This window comes from Lutzomyia longipalpis, chromosome 1 (genome assembly GCF_024334085.1).
Source record: "Lutzomyia longipalpis isolate SR_M1_2022 chromosome 1, ASM2433408v1".
NCBI lineage: Eukaryota > Metazoa > Arthropoda > Insecta > Diptera > Psychodidae > Lutzomyia > Lutzomyia longipalpis.
The window spans coordinates 6,420,852-6,435,795 of record NC_074707.1 but is presented as its reverse complement, the minus strand read 5'-3'; the positions used below and the strand labels follow the sequence as shown (position 1 = coordinate 6,435,795).

Genomic DNA, 14,944 nt, shown 5'->3' with positions numbered 1-14,944 from the left:
AAATTTGTGAGATGCGGCTGGTGTTGAAGCAGATCAATTCAACGCTCGAGCGAATTTTGCAGAGATAATGCGTGGGTGTGTTGCAGAAAAATAGAAAGAACTGTTTTTGCCGCTTTATTTGCCATATATTTTGACCATTGCGTATATACAAAACGTATAAATGTTAGTTAATTAATCGTGGAGTTACTTTTTGTCTCAACCACGACGACTCAATTTAATTGCAGCAATTGTGTGCCATTCTGGAGCAATTGTGCAGAGATGTGTTAGAAGTTTTCCACGATTGTGGGTAAATTATTTCAATGCCAAAGCCTTGGATGTCGTTCTTTCCCACTCACGGATTGGTTTAGTTTCCACGGATACAGATGTTGTGGCATCATGCTGAACAGACACCTCGTGAACCTCCTTCTTGTTGTAGAGTCCTAATTTTGTGGGCAGGTCAATAAGAGAAAAAAATCACGCCATTAGGAAAAAAATTATTTAAATGCCAAGAAATTGTTGGGAATTTTGAAGAAAATCGTGAGGAGAAAAGTCATGATCATTTCAATTGCTTCTTAATTGATTTATTGCACATGGTTTGGAATTTATGTGGTGTTGAATATATATAATAGTGATCATGTGTACCAGTATTTTAGTAAAGAAATTCATCAAAATTGATCAGGATTTATTAAGTAATTTATAAATTATGGATTATATTGAAGATTTATGAATAAATTGAACATTTTTAGAAGCAGATTGCGGCGATCTTTCATTTCAGCTTATAAATAAAATTCATGTTTTCATGTTTTGCTGGTATTTGCATAAAAATATTCTTGTACTTTAATGTTGTAGTAACATTGTACAAGAATATTGTGAAATTATGCGTTCTATTGAAAAATGCTGAGAATGGATTTTTTTTTAAATTTCAGTCTTGAGTAAATTGAAAAAGAATTGTTACCTGTTTCCGTTTCAATCTTAATCCTTGTCTCCACTGTTGGTGCTACTTCGTACCAATCTCTGCACCAGTAGGGCCAGTGATCTGTGTCCACCCAACGGGTCACCCATGTGTCACCGTGAAGGCCTGCATGAGACACACCAGAGATGAAAATGATTGGAATGTTAAATACTTTGCGAATTTCGTTGCCCAAAGGGGGGAGGAGGAATGTTGCGCGTATTTCAGCTGTGTCGTGAGAAATTCAAATATGCCAATCTGCGAGAACCTTGGAGGGCTCCCAATTGGCTCTATCGCGTGGCAGATTATGTCGTCGTCGTCGTGATAGAGCGTCCAGAAAACACATGGCACGGGCTCTTTCTATACCAACTCAATTAAAAAAAAATCACTGAACCGCCGACTGACCAACACGTTGGTATTCGCGGACACGATCGTGATGAAGAAAATAGCCGCCGCGAAAGCACGACGCGCCTCTGCATAAATCGCGCACAACCACTCGTTCACAAGGAAATCCTCATCACATAGAACTGAATTTCTTTCAGTCACAGTTGGGACGCCGTTTGGAAAAGACACCCAAAGCCTAAAGCTCGCGCGACTTTTCCCGCAAATGTGAAAATTGTGTGTGAGTGCTCCGTTCAAGTTTGAATCACGCGTCAAGGAGGAATTCTTGCGGGATTCGTGTACGCAGATATTATATTTCCATCTCGCACAAAATTACTCACATTTTAGGTAACCCAAAGCTCTATATATCCCAAAAAAAAAAGCCGTGACAGTGCGGGAGATTTCATTGATTTTCGAGGAGAGTACATCAGTACACAAAAAATAAAGAAAAAGAATTCTCTGTGTTTTTAACAGAAGCATACTTCAGGAATGATTTATCGCATTCATTAATATCTCAGTCAGATGCCATTTAATAATGATGAGAGATTACATGATTTTGTATCCTATGTGCTACTCCTCATAATACGCTCTATACGCTCCACTTAACATACAATTCAAATAAATGACTTCTCTTTGTAACAAATATTTACCATCCACACATAATTCGATAATTCAATTAATAATGGCACATTGAATATAAAAATGCACGCCTTGGAGCTCTTCCTCTGACTGCGAGCTATAAGATGTTTCTCATTTAGATTTAAAGTCGCGATGGATTGAGAAGAGTTTAAAGAAAAATGTTTAAGTGTATCCCTCATACGTAATGTAAATTCAACGGAAATACTGGAATTTCTCAGATTATTAATTTTACATTTCTGCTGAATTGTGTAATTCAACTTATGCTGTGTCTCTACCCATCGTACAAAAAGCCACCATTATTTGTACATTTTTCTTTTCTCCTTCTTATTAGCAAAAGATATTCCTCACAATATTGTAGTCACGGTCTCGATGAGACATTGAACTTGGATGAAGATTAAATTTGACACTCACCACTTTTCTTGTAACGAATTTTCTTATACACCATCGCTATAGAAATAGAGTCACACGAGTCTATACAGGGAGAGCTTCCTAATCACAAGATCTAAATTACAATTGACCGTTTGCACATCATTTGCACAACCTTTTATATCTCGGAAAATTCTTTATCTTATGCAGATTTTTCCGTGACATTCAACAATAGCATAAAGGTGCTGCCGTGGTGCGTCTCAAGTGTGCGGAGAAGCATGTACGGTGCATATTGTAATTAGTGGCTGTACTTAATTGGAAATTGTGTGTGGTCGGTGAACTAAATCAAGTGCGCACTTTGCAAGACACTCGCGCGACATTCAGAACTTCTCGCGATTATTGCGTTTTGTGACACCTCCAGCCCCCGGAGAGCCTCTAGAATTGTACAAGATTCCTCGTGCTGATTGTAAGACGCAACAGCGTGGAGTGGATGCAATGGATATGAGGTACATCGTGGCGTTTGTCGCAGGTGGGTCTAACAAATATTTCTTTCACCCTTTGATGGGAAGTTTATTTAATTTTGCTGTATGCTCAATTCAGAAATAATTTATTTATTAAAAATTATTTTATTTAGCATAAGAATTTTTTTTGTAGATCTTGAATAGATTCGACTGATTTTTATTTAATTATACCCTGTTTTGATTCAAGGATCTTTTATAGAGACCTTGTGATCATTTTTAATACCAACTGACTTGAGGTTGAATTAAATAAAATATTAAATATTGGAGACTTTATTTAAAATAAAAATTAGGAAATCATTTTTTATAGCTTTTCAAGTTCAGAAATTCCTTATAATTAACAATTTAGTTTAATTTCTAATAATTATTAATTAAAACCCCGAGAATAAAATAAATTAATAGAAAATCTCGCAGAAATGTTCAAAAAATGGCATGGATAGCGAAATTATCTTTCATAATTTCAGTCAAGTGATTTTCACATTCATTTATTGTCTGTAAAATGAGCTTTTGGAAAAAGCACACGTGCTTCATATTTGTCACCATTATAAATACGGTAGATAACCCACAAACACGCACTCCCACCTACTAAAATAAAATATGTCCGTAATTTCTTTAACACGAAAAAAAATCTGACCTAATTTCTTTTCAAGATTTTTTGTGCTTTTATAGCACTGCTAAATAATTTAGTAAAGAAATGTGAAAGCTTTTTTTTGAGAAGCATAATTGGAAAATTTGTCAAATATTATGGATTAACATAGCTGTGCTCGCAATGTGATGCGTGATTAAATTCATCAGGAAGGTGCATTTGACTACTTGAGGGTAAACGCATGAAAATAGTATGACGATTAGCGTCAAATAGTGATGCAAATAGCAATCATCTGATATTGAAGAGTCACAGCGTATATCAATTTCAATCTCCCATAGCGTACCATTTAAGCGTCACATATTAATTACTCATTTAGTTGTTATTATTGTAGTTTAAAATACAGAAATGTTAACTAATTGCCCTTCAGGTGCCTCCTATATAAAACATTTCTTCTCGTTCTTTTTTTCGAGTGGGAAGTTTTTGGATTACATTTGCGCGTTTTCCTTTCCCAAACACCAAACACCAAATTATCTTTGTCAGTTTGATTACATCTCTTTGCCGGGGTGGAAGGACAAAAGTCGACATTCACATTTGACAAGGCGCACATCACCTGTGTGTAGGACACACACTCTGCTGGCCATTTAGCACGCCAATTTTTCCATTTTCTAATGGAAGAAAGGACACTTGGACACTTCGTTTTGCCTACATCGCACGCAAATCACTCAGCATGGCCCTTATTATATTTAATTAAATTATTAAATATCGTGGTGACAAATTCATTGGGGTCAGGAATGTGAGGGTACCTTGTTGTCCATGCGGTTGATGATATTCGTGCCCATGTGATTTTTGTCTTATAGTGCGATTTTGCCGCCTGAATTACACCATTATGCTACATGTATGTAAGTTGCGAATAGAGCCAACAACAATTGCTATCATATCGAGAAATTTTCCGCAAGTTCGCATTTGAGGAACAAACAGACCGTCATTTAATGCCCAAGTCCATTTTTCAAATAAAGGTGTGTCGGATTCACCTCACTTGGCAAAATTACATTTTATGCAGAACCTCACCTATTTGGAGATTCTCCTAATGCGTGGTAATATGTGATGTATTATAATATAGTTTGAATATATCTCAATGCCGTGATTCACTATCGATGCCGTCTTTGGGCTTTTCATTCTTTTCTAATGCAGCTAATAGACGTCTTCCTCGCCACTAAACTTTGGGAGTGTTATTCCCGGAAAATAAAAGAAGAAAAGAGAGAATGAGGAAGAAAGTAGAGCATTTTCTGTAAAAATAGCTACGAATGCCAACACCTTAAGAATTATGGAATTAACATTTCTCTAGACAAGAATGAAAAAAAAAAAAGAAGTCAATGATGTTGCAAGATTTTCAATATAGTGGATAAAAATATCAAAAGAACGTCTATTTTGGGAGAAGGTCTCATCAAAATTAAAATTTCTCTCAGAAGAATTCGCGTTTGACACTCTTTGATAAATTGAGATTACAACTGTGCTGATTTTTTAACACTTTCATGACTAATGTAAATTCTAAGCCTAAGAAAGAATTATTTTTTAACAATTTTGTCTAGAAAAGAAAATCGAATTCTCTAAATTATCTTTCATATTTATCTTTTATGAAACTTTGATGATAGTCTGAAGGATTTTAAGAGTAGAAACAATTAAACTAATTAGTCATCAAAGTATTAAAGAAAATATAAGAACAAATTCCCCGGAAGTATCCTACTTTACAAACTCTCAAGTTCTTTGAAGAGATTTTCTTAAGAATTTGTTCTACAATATAATTTTTCTGAGGCAAAAAATTAATTTTAAACTTGAAAAGTTTTAAATGACAAATAGGGATCCCCCCAATGAGCAAGATTTTTAATTTAAGACACTTCCTGAGAATTTCCTCGTCTCAAAAAACATTACACCTACACGCGTTTAACTTCTTTTATGGATCAGAAAATTTATATTCTACATAAAAATATTTGAAACAGTTTTTTTTTTCATTCTTGAAAGAGTCGAAAGATTTCAAATAGTTCAAGTACTTTTCTTTTCTCATCTATATAATAAAGAAAGGTCTCTCTAAAATATGGTGTCTGTTCAGCTATGCATTTCTACACCGTTGGTCCGATCGCGATGAAATTTGGTACAGAGACTACTGATACCAGGCGGTTTCTACCAACGGCATTCATTTTCCCCCCAGAGCCCCCCTTCACATAGCCCCCATATAAAAATCACGCTTTTTTGACTACTTTTTGAATTCGGCGCCATAAATGTTGTGTGAAATTCACTTTTTCCATTTGAAATATCTGTTGGAGGTTTTTGCGTGGCCCATCTATATAATAAAGAAAGGTCTCTCTAAAATATGGTGTCTGTTCAGCTATGCATTTCTACACCGTTGGTCCGATCGTGATGAAATTTGGTACAGAGACTACTGATACCAGACGGTTTTTACCAACGAATAAATCTTCCATTAAATATATTTCAATTCATCACAATTCCTTTCTCCCTCTAAAATTTGCGCGAAGCGCAAGAATTCCCCGCGAAGCGGGGCGAGGTAAATTGGAGCGAAGCGACAATTTACCTCGTTCAAATAAATCTTTTTCAGCACTTGAATGAAATGTCATTTGTGAAAATTCTCGTGTAGAATATTATAAAAGAAAAAATGCTAAATCCAAAATTTTTCTACGAATTTGTACGGGAATATAGCCAACCTTCAGTGGGATTTATTGAATTTCTCAATATTTAAATGCTCAGTATTGTCTCGGTTTTTTCTTAACTGAATAAAATGCAAATAAAATTGGAATCTCATGAGAATTTTCCACGTGTGACAATTGATTTGAATATTCACAGAAGAGATTTAAGAGTGTCTATAAAAATGTTTTATTCTCCATTCTTTAATCTCATCCTTGAAATACATTTGAAATAAATAATTAAAATGTCTCTGTTATCTATTTGCGGAAAAAATAGTTGCTGCTGGCATGAGAAAAGCGTTATGGTTAACATTTCTCTGCTTGCTCCATGTCTGTCCATTTCCCGGAAAATATCAAACTCAAGTAGTTTAGAGATGGAAAGGAAAATGTTTATGGGGAATTTAGGTCATCTCGCGGCGAATGAGTCTTAAGGAAAATTAGATAAAACAAAAAATAAAATTGAAGAGGAGCAAGTGGATTATGGGTGCTTCTGGTTTCTTCAAACTAAAATCTCTCCAGATGATGATGATGATCTTTTAGACACCAAAGAGAGGATGTGTGGTGCAAGAATTCCTTTCAATCAGCGCCAATAAATTCTGTGCGTGCGCTTTCGGGGGGATTTTCAACGGATATTGGCGGAAATCGCGTCATATTTGACCTTTTTCCGAAGCTCTATCATTGGGGGAGTTAATTGTGTTTTAATTTGAGATAATGAGTTTCCATCGCGGGGAGAAAATGGCTCGATTGTGCGACGAAAATGGATAATTTTATAGCCTATTGAAAAGCGTCCAGATCAAGGTTAAATTGTATAAGATTCTGCATTAATTAGTTTATAGTGATGGCCCTCAATTAAGTGATTCATTATATTTTTAGATGTAATAGATGATATGAAAATCTCCCCTAATTAATTTCTCGCCATGTGTTTTTCCAATAAAAACTCACCAAAGCAAGAAGAAAATTTTTTCTTTCCATTCACTTGAAAATTCTTCTCATATGATCTCTCTTCTCTTCTATTCCCCTCTGGATCTTCCTTAATTTAGAGACGACGATGTGATTGTACCCTGATTTCATTACATTTACTCCGACAAATCAATGCAATTCCCATATGCTTTATGCGGGACAAGAATTAATTTTGGATGCTCTTGAATCTATTTCAGCTTTCACACACATTTTCATCCCACTCTCTCCCTCTCTCTTCCACGCTCTTTCATTCAACATTTTCATGAGAAGAAGAAATTGGTTTGTGTTGGTGATTAAATAGTAATAATTTGGATCAGATGGAAAATTTAGTATATTGGAACGCAGCGTAGTGTTACAAAACATTTTATGAGGATGTATTTTGTTCTTCGCACATCTCATAATTAAATGCCAAGGCGGGATAATTGCCGGTATCCGGTGTACGCACCATGCATTTTAATTTCATGCATTTAGGTGAAAATAGATAAATCTTATGAACAATTTTAGTTGAATTGCTTAAGAGATATTCTGAAAATGAAGAAAAGTTTTAGAGAGGAAACTCAAGTGCAAAAAAGACAAGAAAGAAATGTCAAACGTTAGAAAAACTTTGAATGTCAAAAGATTCAACAATTTAATGTAAAACTTTGGTAATGTCAAAGTTCAGATAAAAATTCGGAAAAGATTAAAGAAAATTCTATTAGGAAAAAAACGTACCGTTAGAAAAGAAATATCAAACCATAGTGTCAAACGTTTTAAAATCAAGTCAAACGATAGAAAAGTAACGTCAAATTCTATGTAAAATAAACGTCAATCTGTAGAATTGCATTGAAACAGTTAAATCTCGTGAATAAATTTCTGGCTATTTTGCAAAAATAAAACCTTTAAAATAAATGGAAAATGTGGTGTACACTTCCTTAATTCAATGCAATCCACCTTGAACGCTTCAATGTTAAACTTGTGCTTGATTGTCTTCAAACGCTTCAAACAAACTATTTGGGTTAAAAATACATCAGTTAGAGTTCTGATGATGGGGATGGGGGCGGTTCTAATTCATTGGCGAGCACTACATTTGGCAGAATTTTTGCTTGATCACTTGTAGCGTGCTCTTTGCAATTTGCGCTTAATTTCCCATTTATGATCTAATAGATGCTATTCATTCTTCTAATTTAATGCAAGACATTGAGCATAATTTTTTCTTCTCCTCCAATTTCTTTGCAGTATCATTTCTCATCTCTCCTGTGAGCTGTGTGGATGTTTACAAAGGCATCGAGCGTCTGAAATGTGCAAACCGTGAAGGTGTTAATGTGAGTATGGAAATCTTCATCCTCTCCGATGGGGCTTTAGTGTGGAGTGTTGCATTACTCAATATTTTTGTTGGGTTGCAACACATTAAAGGGAACAAATAAACAACAAGGCATATTAATTGAGATGGAGGGGAGGGGGATTGGTTAACCACAATTGAGCTTTCGAATTTGAAATGAATTTGATCCATATTTTGTTGGCATCAGGTTCGACCTCATAGTGAGTTTCGTCATCACTTGCGTGAGTTGAGGACAAAGATGAGGATTCAGGCTTCAGTGCCAGGATCGGAATTAGATGCCTACATTGTGCCCACTTTCGATGAGCATCAGTCGGAGTATGTTGCAGAATCTGATCAGAGAAGAAGATTTCTCTCAGGATTTTCTGGCTCAAATGGAGACGTTGCGGTGAGTACAACAAATTGATTAGATTAAATTAAATTTAAATTGAGGAGAGAAAATACAAATTTTCCTCCGAATTGCGACACATTTAGTAAGCAATATAGAGTTTGCCAAATAAAATAGATATTTTTGGGAGTAAAATCTCTTTTACTATTTATGAGAGAAAATTATTCAAGTTCAAGAATATGGCTTTGACACATTGGTGTTGGATGCGGTACTAAAATAGAGTCTTGCTAAATTTATTAAATGTTCCCGACAGATTTATATAACTTAATGCATGTGGGCATGTAATTAATTTCAGGTGACTCTCAACTCTGCAGCTCTGTGGACGGACGAGAGGTTTCTGTCACAGGCAGACAGTGAACTCGACTGTGAGTGGAAGATTTTCCGGATGAATAGTGAACCATCGATTGGCAAGTGGCTCACCACACAATTGGGTGCCGATGCTAAAGTGGGGGCTGATTCGCAAATTGTGCCGCACTACATGTGGCAAGACCTCAAGTATGAGCTCTCACGAAAATCCATAAGACTCATCGATGTCAACAGATACATTCTGGATTCAATATGGGGTGATCAGAGGCCACAGCCCTTCAATGATCCCATACGAACACACCCCGTGGTATTTGCCGGTGAAAAGTGGGAAAATAAAATTGCCAAGCTAAGGGCAAATCTCACGAGTATCCGGGCGGATGCAATGGTCATCACTTCCCTCACCGAAGTTGCCTACATCCTCAATTTGCGCGGCAATGATATCCCATACATTCCAGTCTTCAAAGCTTACCTCATTGTCACGCAAAAGGACATTTTTCTCTACACCAATCAATCACGTATTGATTTTGGGGTGTCGCTGCATCTCAAATCGGAACCGTGTCACCACGAAAATTGTGTTCAGTAAGTTAATTTTCCCGTGATTTCAATAGAATTTGGCAAATCGAGAAAAAAATGGGGACGCCTGGTTTTACCCGGCGGCTCCATCGAATTTATTATTTTTTTAATTCACAAAGAGAAAATTTTTAAAGGAGTTTTTTCTTTAAATTTCAGAGTAAGAGATTACAATGCTATATGGTCAGATTTAAGAACATTCTCACAGCAATGGCAACGAGTTCTGATTCCAACTTATTGCGTCTTTGACATGGGTGCCTCAGAAGCCATCTACAGTGCCCTCCCGCAGAAGATTATCGTCGAAAGGGTTTCACCGATTATTTATATGCGAGCACAAAAGAATAAAATAGAACGTGAAGGAATGGAAAATGCCCATATAAGGGATGCTGCGGCTCTTTGTGACATCTTCAGCTACCTCGAAGAAAGGGTAAGGGCTTCACCTTTCTAATTAGAAGGAATTCTTTTAAGAAAACAATTTTCTTACAGTTTGGCTACGGAGATAACTGGACAGAATTGGAATTGTCCAAGGAAATTGACCGAACAAGACGATCTCAGAAGTATTCTCATGATATATCATTCGAAACAGTTGTAGCATATGGAGAACACGGAGCACTACCTTACTACACACCATCGAATACATCCAACGCAATAATCTACGACAACAGTACGCTCTTAATTGATTCCGGTGGGCAATACTACGATGGGACAACAGATGTTGCTAGAACCTTGCACATGGGTACACCTACAATTGAACAGAAGAGAGCTTATACCCTTGTTCTGTCTGCAATGATTCGTCTGTCTACTCTTGTCTTTCCGGAGAATCTTCGCCTATCAGACGTTGATATCCTACCTCGTGGTATCCTCTGGGGTGACTTCAAAGACTACCCACATGGTTCAGGCCATGGAGTTGGATCTTTCTCCTCCGTCCATGAATGTATGATTTAATTCTTAAACTAAAATAGCCTTAAAGTATTTTAAAAAAATATTTTTTTTTAACAGCTCCTATTACAATTGCGCATACAACGAAGCATAGATATACATTCAAGGAGGGTTACTTCTTCTCCAACGAACCAGGACTCTACAAAAGCTACGATTTTGGCATTAAGCTTAAAAATATCCTCGAAGTCGTGGATACGGGAAAGCTTCATCCAACTGGAAAAAAATTCTACGCCTTTCGCGATGTAACCCTCGTTCCGTTTGAACCAAAACTCATTGATCGGACAATGCTGAGTAGCCAGGAGAAGCGCTGGCTCAATGAATACAATGCCCGAATTCGTAATCTCGTAGGGGCTGAGCTGAAGAGGCAGACAAAAATGCAAGCCTTCTACTGGATGATGAACAAAACGAAACATATCATCGAATACCTGCCAGAGAAGGAGTATCGTAGTGCCCAAGAGGGTAACAATGCCATTTCCATGGGAAAAGCTAGTCGAACACTTACTGTCTTCATTCTATTCGGGTTGGTCAGAGCATTGCTGTAATTTATCCATCTTCACCTCTTTTCCCTCTTTTTAGCAAAAAAAAAAAGTTAATTTTATATGTATATTTTCGTTGGTATTACTACACCTCTACTGTATTAAGTAGTTAATAATCTTTAAAAAAAATCTCTTAGACTGTAAATAATTCGTCTTAACACCAAAATGTCTGTTGATTTTACAATGAAAAAAAAAAGAGAGCATCGGAGATACAAAATAATTGCAAAAATTCTTATCACACGAGCACCTGGAAGAAAAAAAGGTTGAAGAATTTGCTAATAATTGAATTTTTAGATGAGGAAACGTTAATAATCGTATATAAATATTCAATTTATCAAATTAATTAGTGTAAATAATATATCGTCACCAAATTGTTCGCACGCACATTGATGAACTTCAATAAAAATTCCAAATTTACACGGAACAATGTTTGAGAATCTCTGGATGTGTGTCTCAGCTACACGAATTTTCCGTTCCTCTTTTGAAGCTTCAACGGTCGAATACAATTTCCACAAGTTTTATTAAACAACAGTGTAAGGAGAAACAAATTAATTAAATAAATATAATTTGTTTTTACTCCAAAATTTCTTGTGAATTTGTACAATGAGAGAAAAACTTAAACAATCTCTATAATTACCATCATGTTATTTCTCAAAGAGAAAACATCGCATTAAGTCCTCACCTAAAGCAACATACCTACAAGAAGTTTCCCAGACCGAGTGACGTCGTAGGAAGAACATTGATACATATATTGTTGTAGTGTGTGATAAATAAGTTAATAGGATAAAATTATGGTCGTGTCAGACTTTACGTCTACAACTCTTTATTTTCATTATATTTTCATTATATCTTTTAAATATAAGTTTTCCCAGTATTTTACTTTTAAATAATTCTGTTGACGGTTTGAATAATGAAATTCGAGCTAACAAAATATTTTAATTTGAATTTCATATGAAATGAATTTGCAGTATGACCCACCACCAAACATATTTTGAAACGTTAACTGGAAAATTTTCCACGTTTCTTACCTCTCTACAAGAAAAAGAATCCAAAAGCTTCCTCCAACACTGTTATATCTATTCTTTATATTTATTTCTACCTTATAAATTTTCTTGCAATCCCAACTCCATACAGACTGATAGAGCTCTTCTCCATATTCTTGTTCATAAATCTTTCGATAGGGGGGAGTAGAGGAGGATAGTATGTACTCCAAAGGGGCCTATTAATTACAATGTCATTACTTCTAGCTAGAAGGAAAATGCAATGTATTTGGAAAGCTTCATTTCTGCATATTTCATGAGTCTCTGCTCACTGCACTTTGGTAATTTACATCACAAAGTTCAGGAGGGAAGAGATTAAGTTTCTAATTACAAGTCTGCTAATTTGTACGCTCTTTCTCTCTCTCCACACACATACTGCCTTGTATGTCCCATGTGGGTCTTCTTCGGTTATACGAAATGGAGCATTTGGTGTTTTCGCCCCTGAAAATAACATTCTCATTCATATACGCGCGAGATAATTTTGGGGGGACTCCGAGGGTTTGGGCATAACTCCCATTCCCCCCTTTAGTTGGTTGTAGCACATGATGCCGCAATTCACACCATTTTACCACTCTTGGACAATGAGGAGGACCCTCTTTCGTCCTACATATGTATGTATATCCTTATGCGGACTAAAAGATACCATCTCTCTCCTCTTGCAAATCGATAAAACACCATAGATAAAGAGAATTGAGCGAGAAGTGCCTGAAGAATACATTTCAACTGTGGCAAATAAATATTGAGGGGAAATGGCTGTATTTGCCCGCCTGAATTCCATAGCACTCCCTCCGGGTTAAATGCCGGAGCTGATGACACAAAAATCAACCCAGGAAAAAAACGAGGAGACAAAGAACTAAAAGGGGGGTGCCACGGGGAGCAGGGCATGTTGGAAAAAAAATGTGACGAGGAAATGTGGCTAAAGGGAGAAATGTGAAAGTTCTCGTTTTTTTCAGCAACTGTCTGGTTGTCTCTGAATCAGCAAATAGTTTCAATTTCTCTCCCCGTTCCTGTGTCCTACCCGGCAATCTAACTATATATATTTTTATTTCTTATTTGTTTTACGACAAATTTAATGATGCTGTGGTGCTGATTCCGGGAGAATTGATTGTCCATTTAATTGTGAACTAATTACGCTAATTGATTGATTTTGCTGTCGGGGCACTAATTGTGCGCTACACAGAGACTCTCAACACATCGCTGACCAATGGCACAGAGTGTATTAAGTCTCTCCCTCGCACAGTAAATTTATTTTCCAATTGATGGGGGCGAGTTTTTTTTTTTTTTAATTTAATTCAATAGAGATACTTTTTTTTGCCGGAGCACTGGCTCTCTATATAGATAAGTTCAAAATACAATTTTCCTTCGTGTTTCAAACTCCAACGTCGCCCACACAAATCAACTTTAAATAGTCACAACGAGAGAGAGAGTGTTGAAAACTTTTCCAGGGGGGGTTACCTCTCACACTGACTCACGAAAAAGCAATTGAAAAATTTGCATGGTCATTGTTTCACATTGTATTGCGTGAAAAGTGGTCTGGAAGTTCATTTCACGGCAACCGGAAACCCTTGTATTTTTTTGTCAGGATGGGAAATTTATTGAGTGAAAAATTCAATGAATGATATGCAAGACACTTTCGCGCTGTTAATTTTTTATAAAAGCCCATGTAATACCTATTCCAAAAAGATGATTCACAACACATAAATTGTGAGCAACATGACATTTCAATTTTCATAAAAATGAGCGTGTGTGTTCCCCAACCGCACACGGACTCTTCTCTCCCCTTTTGTGGGATCGCGAGAGCTTTTTTCTGGTTGCCTGGCGGATCTGCCAAGAGGGTGTTACAAACAAGAGTGGATAGGGGTTGTGGCGGAGATACATGTTGGGGAGGAGAGAGTATTTTGGAGGGCTCGTATAATGACGTGGGGAGACCTCGAATGTGCAATAAAATGTACATGGAAAAGCATTGCAGTACTGCGAGGAATATTTTAGCATTTTTATATAAAAAAATTTAGAAAAATTATTTTTTTTAAAGCTCTTTCAGGAAAATGACGGTTAAGTTAATTTTAGGTAAAAAGAATTTCAAAAACTTACCTAAGAAACAATTTTACCATTGTTTTGTGGAATAAGGGGTTTTTCCCATAGAAAATATCGAAAATATCGTGCGATAAAAATATTTATTTTCTACAGGGATCTTTGAGCGTTTTTCCTAAAGCTCTTAAGATCTATAAAATGTATAGGTTTCTTTTAAGATTTTCGTTTAACCTTTTCACAGAGCTTAAAAGCTTATGGAAAAACACTTAAAAATCCACGTTGAAATTTAATGTTTCTATCGAGATATTTACATTTTATTGCAAAAATAAAGATTAAGAATATTTTATAAATTGAAAAGGAGTAAAGTCGTTTTTTATCTATAGGAAAAAAGGTTAAAATTCTTTCCTAAAAGAATAACTTCTTGATTTTTTGTTTTGTCTCAAGTTGTCATTATCAAAAACTCCCAAAAAAAGCTTTCTCTCAGTGCAGTGTATTGCCTAATGCTTTCACTCCTCATCAAGCAGACAGAGAGAATTGTGCGGCAAAGAATGGTATAGATGATACCCTCTTGAGACATCCTCAGAAGAGGAATATTTTTCTCTTCCTCACAGTCGCATTCGGTGGAACTTTCAATTTTAAAGGCGTGATGTGAATTTAAATACAACTTCTACTGCATGCCAGGATAACAATTCCAACCGGATGCGGCGTCTCCGGAGTGCAAATGGGTGGGCGAGTTAGTAGGGAA

At 36.2% G+C, this 14,944-nt stretch overlaps 1 protein-coding gene and 1 long non-coding RNA gene across 3 annotated transcripts; one reads left to right on the top strand and one right to left on the bottom strand.

Moving 5' to 3' along the window:
* Positions 1-103: 103 nt before the first annotated feature.
* On the bottom strand, positions 104-2,485 carry LOC129786953 (uncharacterized). The gene is made up of 3 exons (XR_008750172.1): positions 2,360-2,485; positions 935-1,057; positions 104-419 (listed from the first exon to the last, which is right to left on the bottom strand). It is a non-coding gene; the product is annotated as an uncharacterized LOC129786953 (long non-coding RNA).
* Positions 1,119-11,552, top strand: LOC129786952 (uncharacterized). Of its 2 annotated transcripts, none has more exons than XM_055822219.1 (8): positions 1,119-1,608; positions 2,525-2,843; positions 8,290-8,375; positions 8,580-8,777; positions 9,073-9,662; positions 9,813-10,080; positions 10,140-10,587; positions 10,653-11,552. In XM_055822219.1, exons 2-8 carry the CDS (start codon positions 2,810-2,812, stop codon positions 11,132-11,134), a joined length of 2,106 nt encoding a protein of 701 aa, XP_055678194.1. In that variant the 5' UTR covers positions 1,119-1,608; positions 2,525-2,809; the 3' UTR covers positions 11,135-11,552. The 2 variants fall into 2 exon arrangements, with proteins under 2 accessions (XP_055678194.1, XP_055678193.1); XM_055822218.1 differs by having other exon boundaries at positions 1,119-1,657.
* Positions 11,553-14,944: the final 3,392 nt, after the last annotated feature.

Bases quoted from the DNA above. Each gene is read 5' to 3' on its own strand.
- LOC129786952 (XM_055822219.1), top strand. From the start codon at position 2,810: ATGGATATGAGGTACATCGTGGCGTTTGTCGCAG. The intron at 2,844-8,289 runs GTGGGTCTAACA...ATTTCTTTGCAG, and splicing joins CATCGTGGCGTTTGTCGCAG to TATCATTTCTCATCTCTCCT. The intron at 10,081-10,139 runs GTAAGGGCTTCA...ATTTTCTTACAG, and splicing joins TCAGCTACCTCGAAGAAAGG to TTTGGCTACGGAGATAACTG.